At 64.0% G+C, this 16,020-nt stretch overlaps 1 protein-coding gene across 2 annotated transcripts; it reads right to left on the reverse strand.

Moving 5' to 3' along the window:
* Positions 1 to 1,145: 1,145 nt before the first annotated feature.
* On the reverse strand, positions 1,146 to 12,009 carry NDUFA4L2 (NDUFA4 mitochondrial complex associated like 2). 2 transcript variants are annotated; one of them, XR_005591242.1, is made up of 5 exons: positions 11,889 to 12,009; positions 5,876 to 5,964; positions 1,913 to 1,973; positions 1,358 to 1,468; positions 1,146 to 1,296 (listed from the first exon to the last, which is right to left on the reverse strand). XR_005591242.1 is itself a non-coding variant. In XM_039514746.1 (4 exons), the coding sequence occupies exons 1-4, from the start codon at positions 11,943 to 11,945 to the stop codon at positions 1,412 to 1,414; spliced, it is 264 nt and encodes an 87-aa protein (XP_039370680.1). In that variant the 5' UTR covers positions 11,946 to 12,009; the 3' UTR covers positions 1,155 to 1,411. The 2 variants fall into 2 exon arrangements, 1 of the variants encoding a protein (XP_039370680.1); XM_039514746.1 differs by having other exon boundaries at positions 1,155 to 1,468.
* Positions 12,010 to 16,020: the final 4,011 nt, after the last annotated feature.

Consider the following 16,020-nt stretch of genomic DNA (forward strand, 5'->3'; position numbering starts at 1 on the left):
GGGCAGGGCTGCAGAGGGATGCTCACCCCAACGGAGGGGGCCCTGGGGGCTCCCCCCAGCTCCGCCAGAGGGGCTGAGCTGGGGCTGTTACTCTGCGCCCACCTGCTGGGTGTTTCCTCTTTGCTCCTGCTCCGGACACTTAGCCTGGCTCACTGCCCGCCTGGCGCTCGCGCCCCCCCCCCCCCCCCGGGCCGGCCGTACGGCTCCGCCGGAGCACTGGGGGTGCTGGGGATGCCACGGCCCTTGGCTACAGGGGCCGGCTGCCTGCACCGCGGCACGTCCCCGCCAGCCCATGCCACACAATGGCTGCTGTGTGTTTGCTGCCAGCAACTCACCCTCTGCCCCACCGGTGCCAAGCCAAACCGCCAGCAGGGCCCCACGGTGGCTGCGCTGCACGGGGGGGCCTTTCCCCAGCAGGGTCTGTCCCTGGGGGATGGGGGGGGTCTTGGGTGGGACCCGCCGGGGGCTGGGATTGTGACGGGCATGGAGGCTGCAGGCGGTGACCCACCACCTGGTGTTCACGCCCCAGGGGGCCTGCTTGTATTAGGGGTGGGGGATGCCAGCTCTGCTTGGGGGGGGCAGCCCCCTTTGGCTCCCCCTGCCAATGTGGAGTCCCACAGGGCCCCCCCACACAGGGGGAGGGGTTTACTGGCCAGGGCCTGTTGCTCAGCGGTGCCGCGGGGGGAGAAGGCGCCGGTGGGCGCCGCAGGGAATGGAGACCGGCATTGGCAGTGCCAGGGTGGGGCAGTGAGTGTGGGGCACAAGGTGGGGGGGGCAGTGCGGGGGCCTAGAGCAGGGGCAGCCCCAGGGGGAGACACGCACATGCTACCTTGCACGCATGCAGCCGTGTGCACGCCCGTCTACACGGCCACACACCGATACGGGCGCGTACCCACCCCCAAGCTACCACCCCTCTCGCCCCCCAACTTACCCACAGCTACAGGCCAGGCCAGGCCAGGCTCATTGCCAGGGGCTGGGGGAGCCTCAGTCATGGCCTGGCCCCACCCCCTGGGTAGTCGCCCCCCCTCCCCATCTGGGCTCTCCCCACCTCCCAGGCCGGGTCTGGCCTGGACCATGGGAAATGGGACGCACACCCCCCTCAGCACAGCGTGGGAGACAGGAAACGCAGCACATGGGGGTCGGGGGGGGTCAGGGAATTCCCGAGGCGGCTGGAAGACGCTGCCCCCGGGGGCTACTCGGGTAGGAAAGTCGGCTCCCGCGTTGTGTGGTGCGTTGGGGTTTTATTGCAGTGCTAGGGGTGGTGCCCATCGCCGGGGCGTCAGGGCGCGGCCAGGGCCCGGCAGCATCGCCTCAGGCAGCGCGATGGAGCCAGCCGGGCCCTGAGCGGCAAGCAGGGGACAGGGGGGGCAGCCAGGCCCGGCGGGGGGCACCCGGACCCGCCATGGTGGCCTCAGAAGTCGGGCCGATCCTTCTTCAACTTCTTGTAGTCAGTGGAAACCGCCAGGAACTGCAGAGGGGGGAGGAAGCCGGGAGTGAGGAATTGAGGTGCTGACCCCTTAGTGCCCCCCCTCGCCCCCCCAGCCTCCAGCCTGGGGACTCCGTGTTCCCCACGGCCCATGGCTGGATCATGGGGCCTGGGCTGAGCCCCCTCCACTGTTCCCCCAAACAGGTCACAGGGACCCTCAAACTGCACCCACCTCATGTGCATGACCAACCTGGCGTCAGAGTGATCAATGGGGGAAAGGCCCCCATGCCCCGCTCCCTGCCCCCCAGCCCATCTGGGCGCTGGCGCCCCCTAGAGGGGAAAGGCCCCATGCCCCCCCTCCCTGCCCCCCAAGCCTGGCTGGGAGCTGGTGCCCCCCAGAGGGGAAAGGCCCCGTATTCCAAGCCCCACTGCCCTGAGCCAGCCCAGCTCACAGACCCCGCCCCACAAGCCCCTGCCCACACTCACCTTGTATTGGTCATTTGGACTCAGTTTATTCCACGGCTCTGGGTTGTTCTTCTTGTCCCAGCTGCAAGGAACCAAGAGACGGGGTTGGTGGGGGCGGCGCCAGGCAGAGCTGGGCCAGTGGGGCCGGGGCTGCACAGAGGTGTGGATAGCTCCCCTGCCCCCGCCCCACTGCCCAGTGTCCCCTATGGAGGCCGCCCCCGCTGGCGCTCGGTACCGGAGCCCTTTGCCTACGGCCCAATGTTTAAAAACACCTGGTGCAACTTGTGGGCTGGTCACCATGGTGCCGCGGTGCATTTATTTGTGCTGGCGAGACGCTGACACGGGGCGGCGGGGGGGGGGTCCTCCATGTCCTTTCCCAAATGGCCACCGCCTGTGTCACTCCCGCGGTGGGGACTGCTGCAGAGACTCGCCAGCGCTAACCCTTGGGTCCCATTGCCCCGGCACAGGCAGCGTGTGAGGGGGCAGCAGCCCAGGCCGCACGCGAGCACGATCATGTCTGCACTGAGCGTGCCAGCCGTGAACTCCCAAGGAGGGTTTGACGGCAGGAGCGGAGGACGTTCCCGGCCATCAGTGGAGCTACGGCCGTTCACACTAGCCAAGGCTCCGGCCCAGAGCTGGGCGCAACTGGCCCAGAGCTGGCTGAGGCCAGTGGCCCAGTGGGGGTGTTTGCGAGAGCCGTGGGGGACGCCAGGACCCAGGATGTGGTGCTGGGGGGGAGCAAGGTGGAGCGGGCAGCTGCTGGTTGAGTTTAACGGGGCCTAATGGCTGTTTACCTGTGACGCGCCCTGGGGAAATAACCTGCAACCTTCCATTTAACTGGCAGGGAAATGAATCTCCGGGAGGCAGCTGCCAGGAGCCCGAGCATCTGCCTGGGGACAGGAGCCTGACAGGCAGCTGACCCCCCCTTGGCCTCGCATGGGGGGGGGCAGCGCTCAGCCAGCAGGCGGGAGAGACCATTGGCGTTACTAGGTGCATTATGGCAGCAGCCGGACGCTTGCGCCGGGCGCTGCACAGAGCCCCATGGTCAGAGCTGGGCCCTGCCCCAGAGAGCCCCCAATCGACAGGCCCTAGGCCGCTGGAGGAAACTGAGTCACCGAGCACAAAGGCCAGGCTTGTCTCCCTCACCATACAGCCGGGCTCTGCACCGGCGCCGCGCCTCCCCCAGCTGGGGAGTTTGAGCTCAGTTCTATCTGGGGGTGAAATCCCCCCCATCCTCCACGGCAGCTGGCGAGCCCGTGGGGGGGTCACGCAGGGCAGGGCAGGGCAGGCTGCCCCTGGCAGGTCTGGCCTTCACCCTCGCCCAGCCCTGTGTGTTTGGGGGGGGGCTGCCACTGCTCCCCGGCCTTGCCCAGCCGGCTCCCCAGCCGCGTGATTTGCTGCCAGCTCCTGCGGCGATGGAGGAAGGGACTCGGGCTGCCCTCGGGCTCTGCAGCTTCACTCCCTCGCTCCCCCGCCTGGGCCAAGGAAACTGGGTCAGCGGCTGGATACACAGACCAGGGGCTCGCTGGCCACCACGGCTACGCTGCTGCTCCAACCACTGTACTGACTGTCCCACCCCTCTGGCCGGCCACGGTCTGCCTAGCCCGGCCCCTGCCCACAGCCACGCCCGTCCCTCCCTCCATCCGTCCCTCCATCTGTCCCCATACACACCCTTCCCTCCATCCACCCCTCCACCCCTCCACCCCCATAACACCCTTCCCTCCATCCACCCCTCGACCCCTCCACCCCCATAACACCCTTCCCTCCATCCACCCCTCCACCCCTCCACCCCCATAACACCCTTCCCTCCCTCCCTCCCTCCATCCGTCCCCCATACACACCCTTCCCTCCATCCACCCCTCCACCCCTCCGTCCCCAGACACACCCTTCCCTCCTTCCACCCCTCCACCCCTCCATCCCCATAACACCCTTCCCTCCATCCATCCACCTCTCCATCCCCATAACACCCTTCCCTCCTTCCACCTCTCCGTCCGTTCCCCATACACCCTTCCCTCCATCCATCCCTCCACCCCTCCACCCCATAACACCCTTCCCTCCCTACAACCCTCCCCATACACAACCTTCCCTCCATCCATCCCTCCCTCCGTCCCCAGACACACCCTTCCCTCCATCCATCCACCCCTCCACCCCCATAACACCCTTCCCTCCATCCACCTCTCCATCCCCATAACACCCTTCCCTCCCTCCCTCCCGGGTGGGGCGGAGCCAGCGGTGGCCTTGGCAGGTGCCCCTGGAGCTGGCTAATGTCACTGGGGCTGCTGGGCCCCCCTCCCCCGCCATCAAAGGCACTGGGCCTGGGAACTGCTAATTGCTGAGCTAAGGGGCCTGGGCAGCCAGCAGCAAATTAAATCAGTGATGGAGTCAGACACTTTCAGAGGGCGCTGGCAGAGCCGGGCCGAGGTGAGGGGCCAGGCCCGGCCCAGAGCCAGGGAGGGGGAAACGCTGAATCTGTCCGTGTACATATTGATAGGTACCCAGCCAGCCGAGGCACCCCTCTATCTACCCGGCTATCCATCCATCCATCCATCCATCCCTCTATCTACCCGGCTATCCATCCATCCGTCTATCCGTCCATCCATCCATCCATCTACCCGTCCATCCATCCAGCCCTCTATCTACCCATCCATCCATCCATCCGTCTCAGACACATCCCTCTATCTACCCAACTATCCATCCATCTACCCATCCACCCATCCATCCGTCCATCCATCTCAGACACACCCCTCTATCTACCCAACTATCCATCCACCCATCTATCCATCCATCCGTCTCAGACACACCCCTCTATCTACCCAGCTATCCATCCATCCATCTGTCTCAGACACACCCCTCTATCTACCCATTCACCCATCCATCCACCTGTCTCAGACACACCCCTCCATCCATCCATCCATCCGTCTCAGACACACCCCTCTATCTACCCAGCTAGCCATCCATCCATCTCAGACACACCCCTCTATCTACCCATCCATCCATCTATCCATCCATCCATCTCACACACACCCCTCTATCTATCCCATCCACTCACCCACCCATCCATCCCTCCGTCTGTCTCAGACACACCCCTCTATCTATCCATCCCTCCATCCACCCATCCGTACTAGAGACATCTATCTATCCATCCCCATACACCCCCTCTACCTAACTCCATGCACCCCATCTAATCTAATCTATCTATCTATCCATCCCCAGACACACCCATCTCTCTCGCTCTCATTCTCTCCCCATCCATCCATCCATCCTGATCCATCTCTCTCCCTTCCCCTTCTCTCTCTCACCCTGCAGGGACGGCTCCTGCCGGCATATGGTCCACTCCTCTGCCCACCCTGGTTCCTCGGGTGTGGGGGGTTCCTGGCTGCCCTGACTGAGGCAGTGTGGGGAGCTCTGGGGGCCAGAGGAGACCAACGGGCTGGGGGCGATGACTAGGCCTCACATCTCCTAACACCGGAGTGTCCAGCCCACTCTGTGCCTGGGACCTGACCCTGCTTGGGACGAGAGACGGCCCAGGGAGCTCCCGGTGCACGACCCTCCCCGCAGGTCGGCCCAAACGGGGGTGCACGGCCCGGGCTTCCCTCTGCCATTGGTGACTCACATTCCTGATTTGTGTTACGGCCGCACCAAGAGGCCCCTGGCTGAGAGCTGGACCCCGCTGGGCTGGGAGCTGAGCCCTGCCCCGACGAGGCACCTAAACTCCCTGACAAGTGAAAGGAGACGAGGGACAGGAGGGGAAACTGAGGCATGGGGCGGGGACGCGACAGAGCTGGGACTAGAACCCAGCAGGAACTACCCCCTGGACGCCAGGGCCTCCCCTTCGGGGTTATTTATTAGTGTATAGCAGTCGGGCCAAAGAGCCACGGACCAAATCCCTCCAGTGCCAGGGGCTGTACAAAGACCGAACCAGCCACTCCCTGCCCCAGCGAGCTCGGCTGCTCCTTGACCCCAGCCCCCGCCCCAGCCCCATACCTCACATCGGGGCTACGGAGGGCCAGGCGGAGCAGGTACAGAGCGGCGCTGCCCAGGCCGAGGCCGATGAAGCCGATGAGGGGAATGAGCTGCAGAGAGAGGGAGAGAGAAGAGATGACAAATGCCCCAATGAAATGAATATTTATCAGGCCGCCGGGAGAGTGAAAGGGAGCCTGACACGCCAGGAGATTTACCGGCGCAGCAATCCTGTACCCGGGCTCCCGTACACAGTGTAGCTGTCAGCTTGAGTGACTGAATTCAAAGGGGGGAGAAAAATATGCTCGTGTTGGAGAGGAATTGGATTCGGAATGAGAAATCGCACGCTCCCCCCTCCCTCGTCTGCGTTAGTGGGGCTGGGAGAGGCGGGGGGCAGGGAGCGAGTGGGGACGGCGCTGGGGCACACGTTAGTGCTGTATCGGGGCCCACCCATCCCGCCACCCAGCCACCCCCAGCCGTACCCCTCTGCCGCCCGATCCTTCCACCCCCAGGCCCCGGACACAGCTGGCCTAGCCAGCCCCATAGACACACCTCTCTCTCTCTAGTCTACCTGGCTGGCCATCCGTCCACACCCCCATCTATCTGTCTACCCCCCTCCACCCCTCCCCAGGCCCCCCCCAACTCTATCTGGCGAAAACAACTCATTAGCCCATGGAACAACGTTGGGACCAGCACAGCTGCCTTGCTGGCCAGCCCGGAACGAGGAACATTTTCACAAGTGCCCCAGGGTCGCCCCAGCCCCGAAGGCCAGAGGAAGCTGAATGGCCGCGGGCTGGTAAGTGACTCGGGCACCAGCCCCTGATCGCTATAGACTCTGACTGATTTAGGCAGCACACAGCCCCTTTTGAACACTCCCCCCTCCCCCGGACTGGGGGTGAGGGGCTGGACTGGGGGTGTGGGGCTAAGTGGGGATGTGGGGCTGGACTGGAGCATGCTGGGATGGACTGAGCATGCTGGGATGGACTGGGGGTGTGGGGGGGGGTGGGGGTGTGGGAGCATGCTGGGATGGACTTGGGGCTGGACTGGAGCATGCTGGGATGGACTTGCTGGGATGGACTGGGGGTGTGGGGCTGGACTGGGGGCATGCAGGGTGTGGGGCTGGCCTGGGGGTGTGGGGGCTAAGTGGGGGTGGGGGGCTGGACTGGGGCATGCTGGGCTGGACAGGGGTTTGGACTGGGGGTGTGGGTCTGGACTGGGGCATGCTGGGATGGACTGGGGGTGTGGGGCTGGACTGGGGTGTGGGGCTGGACTGGGGCATGCTGGGATGGACTGGGGGTGTGGGGGGGGTGGGGGGGTGGGCTGGGGACTGGGGGGGGGCTGGACTGGGGCGTGGGGCTAGGTGGGGTGTGGGGCTGGACTGGGGTGTGGGGCTGGACTGGGGCATGCTGGGATGGACTGGGGGTGTGGGGCTGGACTGGGGGTGTGGGGCTAGGTGGGGGTGTGGGGCTGGACTGGGGGTGTGGGGCTAGGTGGACACATGGGGCTGGCCAGCTGTAGGATGCCGCGTGACTGTGTCCTGCCCCCAGCGCCGGTAGCAGGGGGGGGACGGACACCCTCAATGTGTTGGTGCCTGGGACACCCCCCCCCGCCGCGTGACTGTGTCCTGCCCCCCCAGCCGGTAGCAGGGGGGACACACCACCTGTGTTTGGGTGCCTGCACCCGGGTCCCACTCACTTGTTTGGCTCCTGGTTGCATGTAATGAAAGTGCCCCCGACACCTCCCCCCATTACAGCCGCTGTTGGGTCACTTCCTCCAGCTCCCTCCCTCGCTCCCTCCCCGCCCCACGGAGCCGCCCGCTCGGCTGGGCCTGTGACGCTGATTCCCGCCAGCGGGGCATCCGGCCCTACTGCCTCCACCGGCTCTACATCCATTTCCACCAGTGGGGGATCTGGCCCCTCTGACGCCAATGGAGCGTGGGGACCCCGGACTCCTGGGCTGGGCGCTCAGTTCGGCCATTTGGCTGCGTGCCTCGGTTTCCCCATCGGTAACCTCATTCTGACCCGTCTCCCAGGGCTCATTAATGGACCCGTTTGGGGAGCCAGACACGAAGGCTGCTCTGGAAGTGCCAAGTGGCCTTCTCACGAGACCTTAGCCAGTATTTATTACACCCCGGGGTCCCCCGTTGCGCAGGGAGCTGGGCCCACAGTCCCAGCCAATCCTTGCCCCGAAAAGCCGACAATCTAAACGGCCGAGGGAAGGGTGAGAAAACGGGTGAAACGACAGAGCCGGGAATAGAACCCAGGCGTCCTGAGGAGCAGCCCAACCCCTAGACCCTGCTGGTTCCTCTATAGCTCAGGGCCCGGCTGCACGGATCTGAACACTGCTGCTCGCTGCCAGCATATCGGCCCCAGGGCCGCCGTGCGTCCATCATCTCCTCTCACCTTTCCCCCACCGTGACAGCTGAATTTCGACGCCCGGCGCCCCCTCGCCCCGCGTCTGCTGGCGTATCAAACTTCCAGCAGATGCCGCTTATGATCCTGGAGGTCAGAGACGTTGACCGCTAATGATCTTTGGCGCCGTGTGCCAGTCAGAGCTGGCAGCCGCCGCTGCCTGGCCATGCCAGGTAATAACGCCGGACTCCGCAGTCCCGGGAATTGTGGAGGAGACGCGGGGACAGGCCTTCGTCTCGCCATCTGCTGCTGACACTTCTGGGTTATTAATGCCGGGGAATGAACTGAGAGGCTGGCGGTGTGGGGGGCGCTGGAGCTAGGGTCAGTGGCAGCGACGGGACGAATTGCAGCGTGGCTGGCTGCAAAGGGTCAAAAAACACCTGCCCCCCAAAATCATGAGATTGGCTTGAAAAGCAGGAGATTTAACATCAGAAATCAGGAGGGTCTGTTGCTTTCTGAGTTTGTTTGGTTTTTCTGAGCCTTCACAGGCCTCTGTTTTAAGCGTCTCTGCCCTGCCCTGAGGGCTGGAAACGTTCGTGTTATCGAACAAGAGATGCGAGCCGAGGTCTGGCCGCCTTCCCATGAATCCGGGTGCTGGGGCTTTAAGGAAAAGAGCGGCTCGTGCGAGATTCCCCAGCAGGGACGCTGCTGGGATCCTGCTCTGGAGGAGGCTGTCACCCCGGTTTATAGCTGGGGCAACAGGCAGATGCAAAGCAGGATTCGGGGACTCCCTGCTCTGCTGCCTGACCAGGCGGCCGGGGTCAGAGCCCCGTGGAGTCAGAGCTGCAGCCTTTGGCCCTTCCCAGTCACTCAGGCCACAGCTGGTGTTAAAGGAGGTTGGGGTGGGGGGGGGCCACCGGGAGAGGCGCTCGCTGGGTGTCATGTGGGTGCCAGGCTCCAAGCTATTTAGGCTCCTAACTCCCCTGGGATCTAGGTGGCAGGTGGGCAGAATACTGAATACTAAGGGGCCTGTGATCCCTGGGCAGGGGCTTGGGGGGTGCTCGTCCCCCTCAGCTGCTTTTAGGGGGTGCGCGGCAGGCAGCAAAGCAGCTCCTGTCCCGCTCCCTTTCTGTCCCCCCAGCAGCGCCCCGAGTTCGCAGCCAGTCTGCTCCGTTTGCCTTTGCTGTCGAGTCGGCATTAATCACAGCCCAGGCGGTGAGGCCTGGCAGCTGGGCACCGCGGGAAGCCAGCCGGGGCAAGGGGAACGTGCTGATGGGGCCGCCCGGCAAGGAGAACGGCTGGCGCGTCGGGAAGCGCCTCTGCCTTCAACGGGGCCAAGGCAGGTTCCCCGCTCGGCTGCCCACGCGCAGGCTCCCCCTGCAATTTACAGGAACTAATCCCTGCTCAGCTTTACGGACGGGGAAACCAACCTCACATGGCAAATACCGCCCAGAGCTGGACATAGGGCCTAGTGGGGCTCCCTCTCACTCTAACCCCTAGTCCACGCTCCCACCCGAAGGAAGGGAACAGAACCCAGGCGTCCTGGCTTCCAGCTCCTCTCTGCTCCAAAAAGCAAACGCCCCTCCCTCCGCTGGGAATAGAACCCAGGAGTCCTGACGCTGGCCGCTGCTGTAACCACTAGACCCCACTCCCCTCCCAGAGCCAGGCATAGAACCCAGGAGTCCTGACTCCCAGCCTCTCCTGCTCTAACCCCTAGACCCCACTCCCCTCCCAGAGCCAGGTATAGAACCCAGGAGTCCTGGCTCCCAGCCTCTCCTGCTCTAACCCCTGGACCCCACTCCCCTCCCAGAGCCAGGGATAGAACCCAGGAGTCCTGGCTCCCAGCCTCTCCTGCTCTAACCCCTAGACCCCACTCCCCTCCCAGAGCCAGGGATAGAACCCAGGAGTCCTGGCTCCCAGCCTCTCCTGCTCTAACCCCTAGACCCCACTCCCCTCCCAGAGCCAAGGATAGAACCCAGGAGTCCTGGCTCCCAGCCTCTCCTGCTCTAACCCCTAGACCCCACTGCCTCCCTATTTCCAGCCTCCCCAGCATCACGTCTTTGCCCAGTACCTGCCCCTCCCCGGCTGGCCCAGAGCGGAGCGGGGACGTGACTGTTTGAATGTGTAGCCCAGGCCTCCCGAAAACCAAACCACCGCTGGGCTTAACCCTTCCCACGCCACCCCCGTCCTCACAGGGCCGGCCGCTCGCCTGGAGCCACCCGGGCAAAGGGCCAGACCCAGGGAGGCGAGCCAGCTCCCTGGGGAAGCTTTTGGCGAGCCCCTGGCGGCTTCGTGGAGCGAGCCGGATTCTTAGCTTAGTCCATGGAAAGTCATCATATGGAAAAACACCGGGCCAACCCCCCCCCCCCGTTTCCTGGGGACAATGTGTGTAGTGGGGGGCGGGGGGTGGCCAGGGTTCTGTCAACCCTGCGTATGACAGAAACCCCAACAAGCCAGGGGGTGCAGCCACACCCAGCCCCCCCCCAGTTCCAGCCCCCTTCCTTGGCCTGTTGGGGGGGGGGGGTTGAGGCAGGTTCCCAGCATCTCACATTCATCAGGGTTTATTCCTATTTGTAAACAAAATCCTCATCATGAATTTTTTATGGCCGGGGGGAGCTGATGGATTTGACATGAAAGGACGGGACGTGGGTTTCTCCCCCCTGCCCGGCTAATGAAAGGTTCTGAATTTGGGGGGCTGGGGGGATGGCAGAGGATCAAACGGGGGGAGCTGGGACCCTGGTGTGTCTCGGTGCCGCACACGCCATAGGGAGAAGGAGCCGCTGCAGGGAGGGAGAGGGCAGCCCCCCTTTCCCCTGTGTAGGGGTGAAGTGCAAAGACCCCCAGGATTAGGGGCCAAAATGCAGAACAGGAAATGGGGGGGGGAGCAGCGAGCGCTGCTCCGGCCGGGGTGGAATCTGCAAAGTTCGGGGCCTTGATTTCTTTTACAGAGCAGCCCCCCCACCCCCACATTGCACAGCGGGGTGGGGAGGGGGCAGCAGACAAGCCCTGGGAGGAGGCGGCCCAGGGGCCCCCAGCGGCTCTGGGGGGAGGCAGGGAAGCCGGGGGCGGGAGGGGGAGTTTAATGAAAGTAAAGGAAGGCAGGAAACTGGGGGCAGATCGGGGGCGCGATGATGGGGGTGGCTGGGGAGGGGGCGGGAGTGGAAGGGGAAGGAGAAGAACCGGACTGGAGGGTGGAAGGAGGATAGAAGCAAACTGGGGGTGGGATAAAGGGGACAGAGGGGGCAGGGAAGGGGGCAGAGGAGGGGCAGAGCCCAGGGCAGGGGAAGTAGGGGCAGAAGGGGGCAGAGGAAGGGGGCGGAGGGGCAGGGGCAGGGGCAGAGGAGGACAGAGGGGCAGGGAAGGGGGCAGAGGAGGGGCAGAGCCCAGGGCAGAGGAAGTAGGGGGCAGAGGGCAGGGAGGGGGCAGGAGCTGGGGCAGGGCAGGGGGGCAGAGGAGGACAGAGGGGGCAGGGGAAGGAGGACTGGGGGCAGAGGAGGCGGGCAGAGCCCAGGGCAGGAGAAGGGGGAAGAAGGGGGCAGGGGAGGACAGAGGGGGGCAGAGGAAGGAGGGGGGCAGAGGGGGCAGGGGAAGGAGGGGGACGGAGTGGGGCAGGGCAGGGGGGCAGAGGAGGAGGACAGGGGGGCAGGGGCCGAGCCGGGCCGGGCAGCGGGCGGCCGGTCACTCACTCCGGGATGCCTCCTGAGCTGGCGGGCGAAGGCGAACCCGGGCCGGGTCCCTCCCATGCTGCGGCCGGGGCGGACTCGCTCCGCCAGCAGCAGCGGCAGGTTCCCGAGTCCCGCTGCCTCCGCCCCCGCCCGGGGAAGGGCGGCCCGGGCCGGGGGTCACTGGGGCGGCGGCTCCGTCCCTCCTCCCGGCGCAGCTGGCCGGGGCTCAGGCTCCCCGGGGCCTCGGGAGCAGAGACCCAGGGGAGCAGGAGGGGGAGCAGTGGGGGCTGGGGAGCGGGGGCAGAGACCCAGGGGAGCAGAGGGGGCTGGGGAGCGGGGGCTGGGGAAGCAGAGACCCGGGGAGCAGTGGGGGCTGGGGAGTGGGGGCACGAGCAGGGGAAGCACGGAGCCGGGAGGGGGCTGGGGGAGAGAAGGGGGCGGGGAACTGTAGCTGGAATGGGAGGGGATCAGAGGGAGGCTGTGAAGGGGCGGGGGGGTCCCTCTGATTTCCCCCGGGGGGGGCAGCTGTTCCCTCTCCCCTCCCAAGGCCCGAGCAGCAGCACCTGGGGAAGGAGGGTAAATCCCCCCCCCATTGGCGCTGCACCAGCTGGGCCCTGATCCCAGGCAGGAGCTGAGGGGGCCACCCCCCCAGGCAGGTGAGACCCCCACCCCCTGTTCCCCGGGGCTTTGCCCAGCCCAGGTTGGCCGGTGCCAAGGGAGGGCAGCTCCAAGCCCCGTATCCTGGGCCATGGCTCCCCAGCCAGCCCGTCTCCCACAGCCCCCTGGCTCCCCGCGTGTGGGGAGGGCCGGCCTTGGGGGGCTGAGTGCTGAGGGGCTCACGTGGGGTCTCCGCGCGGTCGCTTTGCTCTCGGCCAGGTGGAGCGGGCGGGCGCCAGGGGTGACCTGGGCCCTATGGAAGGTCACATACAGGATCTGACCTTTGCCACCAGGGCTCTGGGGTGCCAGGTGCTTTCTTGGCACAGGGAAACTCGCCCCAGGAGGGGTCAGCCCACGTCTCCAGCCGGGCGCTAAGCCCCCCTCTCCCCCATCCCCCACCAGAGCGTCCAGAGGGACCGGTCCATACAGCCAGCCCCGGGGCTGGGCACCCCCACCCCCCAGCCAGGGCTCCGGCAGGCAGGATTTGACAAGGCCGATAAAACGCGCCTCTCCACCATATGCCAGCCTGCAAGCCGGGGCCTTTTTCATCCCAGCAAAGCACTGGCACATTTGCTGCTGGGCTTCCAAACGGCGCCGGAGCGGGTTGTAACTGATGGGGCTATCAACGGGGGGGCGAGGGGGGGATTCTGCCTTGTGCGGATACGAGGGACCCTTTCCTTCGGCGCTTACCCAGCTGTGCTGCCTGCTGGCAACCACGGTTAGACACTGGCAGGTAGGACTCCTGGGTTCTACCCCCAGCTCTGGGAGGGGAGTGGGGTCTAGCAGTCAGAGATGGGGGGGCTGGGAATCAGGACTCCTGGATTCCATTCCCAGTTCTGAGTAGGGGAGTGTGGACTAGTGGTTAGAGCAGGACTCCTGAATTCTGTTCCCAGCTCTGGCTGTGTCCATTTGACATCATCCTCCCTGCCCTCTTTGCCTCAGTTTCCCCATCTGTAAAATGGGACCAAGACCACCCGCTCTCCTTTGCTGAGTGCTTTGCGGCCTGACGCTGACAAGTGCAAACGGTTTGTGTTATGATTTGTTGTGACACCTTCCCCCTCTGTTTGCCTGGGTTCCCCCCCCGCACTCCCTCGCCCCCTTTTTGATAAATGACATAATGCATAATTTACATTTAGCCATGCAAATTTCCCTGGCAGTAACAGATGCTGCCGTGCATATGGAAAACAGCTATTTGTATCCATTTACTCTTAACAAAAGATTTGTAGATTGACAGAACGTCTGCCTGAAAGAAAGAACCAGGCAACTATTATACGGCTCGGCAAATGAGCAAGGAACAGACCCCAGTTTGCTTTAAAGTTGGCTCTAATTAGTTTTTTAATATTCCACATCGCGGGCGGATAATATCTTCTAATGGTTATTTACAATGGGGCGAGAGAGAGGCAGGCGGCTGGAAAAGCCGAACGTCTGCCCCGTCTAGTCCCACGGCTGGGCCTTGTGAAGAACACAGGTGGGCTAAGGGGACTCCCCCGTCCCCGGTACGGCCCGGCGAGCCCGCTGAGTTCAGCCCCCGGGTCATTCAGCTACCAGCTTGCAACCCCTGTTATCTATGGCTCCCCCGCCATCACCCATCAATCCTGACCCACAACCCCAGTATCCCAGCCCTGGGCTCCCCACCCCCAAAGCTCTGCCAAGACCCCTGTGATGAAGGGGGGGGGCGTTTCTTGGTATTTTCCTTGTTTTTTCCAGTGGTTTGCATGCAGACAGGCTGGGACTCAGTTTCCCTGGGGGTTACTGATTTAACCAGGTGATGGGAGAGGGAGTTTGTTGTTAGGGAACTTGGGACCCCAGCCAATGGCCTGGAAAATGGAGACCCCAGTGACTGGTGAGCGGCACACCCAGCTTGGGAGTCACAACCAACCCCAGGGACCGTACGGGGCCAAGAGCGGCCACAATCTGTGAGTCCGGGACAGCCCCTCAATCCCGACCCACAGTGCAGGCACACGCAGCCCTCCTCCCCCGCTCTTCCAGCCCCCCACCCGCCGGATCTGCCGCTGCCCCTCCGCCGTGACCCCATTTCTTCCAGCAAAGTCTGAAAGGACAAAGGGGAGAACGTCGCGCGCGTGCACAGAAATAAACAAACAAAGCTTGAGTCGCAGCCAGCGGCGCCGTGCGGAGCCCTTTGTCGGTATAATTAGAGTTTTGAAATCGAATTGATCAAGTGCCGCTCCCCAAGACAAATTGCATCCTCCGCTCCCTCGGCGCTTCTCCTGCGCGCCCAGCTGGCCCAGGAGAGCAGAGCCAGCTTCCCTCTCCCTGGAAAAAACCCGCCGCGCAAGAGCCAGCCGGCGTCTCTCAGCCCCGGCTGCGGCACTCGGCGAGCAGCGGGACACCGCTAGCTTTCCAGCTGCTGAGACGCGACTGGGGGGAATAGATGGGTCTTTTTATTGGGGGAGACAGAAATATTGCTCTGTTTAAAGCACTGAAAATTAAACAGCATGGGGCTGGGGGGCTCAGGGGGCCGTTTCCCCTCTAGGGGGCGCTGGTGGGGGAATGTTTGGCTCTGGGGGGTGGGGAATGGGGCACGGGGCCGTTTCCCCTCTAGGGGGCGCTGGTGGGGGCAGGGTTGCCAACCCCACAGGATTGCCCTGGAGTCTCCAGGATTTAAGGATTAATCTTTAATGAAAGATGATGTCATGTGATGAAACCTCCAGGAATGCGTCCAACCAAAACTCACACCCCTAGCTGGGGGGGGAGCCTTTGGCTTGGGGGGGGCAGAATGGGGCATGGGGCTCTGTATTTCTAGGGCAGGCCATACAATCTGGCCCCAGGTTTGGTGGCCACTGCTCTAACCTACTGGAGAAACCTCCCCTCGCAAAGCTGAGAAGAGAACCCAGGAGTCCTGGGAAGCAGAAACTTGGGGGGGGGGGCCTTTACCTCTGCACCAGTGGGGCCAATTAATGAACCTGCTCTCGCCGGAGTGAACTGGAGATTTTTGCTACACAGCTCCTGCCCCAGCTGCTGTGGGGTGCCCATGGCCCTTGCACAGAGCTGCTGGGTAATGGGGGCAGGCGCACAAAAAACCCAACAAATCTCAGTTTTGAAATGCTGTTGTGGCACTTCCTGGGAGTTGTAGTTCAGGTGCATCATGTTCCCGTTTTGCTTTATGGGCTGGTCCCCCTGGTCGGACTATGTCTCCCATGATGCACGATGGTCTCCCCTCCTTTTTAAGAGGAGGTGGGGCTCGTCGGCATCCCTGTTTTGGTGCATCATGGGAGATGTAGTCCACTTGAGGAGCCCAGCACATAGAGCAGCTGTGGGCAAACTACGGCCCACGGGCCACCGGCTGATTTAATCCAGCCCTTGAGCTCCTGCTGGGGAGTGGGGTCTGGGTTTGCCACACTCCCGTGCTCCAGCCTGGGAGCGGGCTCGGGGGCAGCTCTGCGCAGCTCCCGGAAGCAGCAGCATGTTCCCCCTCCAGCTCCAACATTTAGAGGCAGCCAGGAGGCTTCACGCGCTGTTTCTGCCCCAAGCGCCG

This window comes from Mauremys reevesii, linkage group 25, assembly GCF_016161935.1.
Source record: "Mauremys reevesii isolate NIE-2019 linkage group 25, ASM1616193v1, whole genome shotgun sequence".
Classification (NCBI taxonomy): Eukaryota; Metazoa; Chordata; order Testudines; family Geoemydidae; genus Mauremys; species Mauremys reevesii.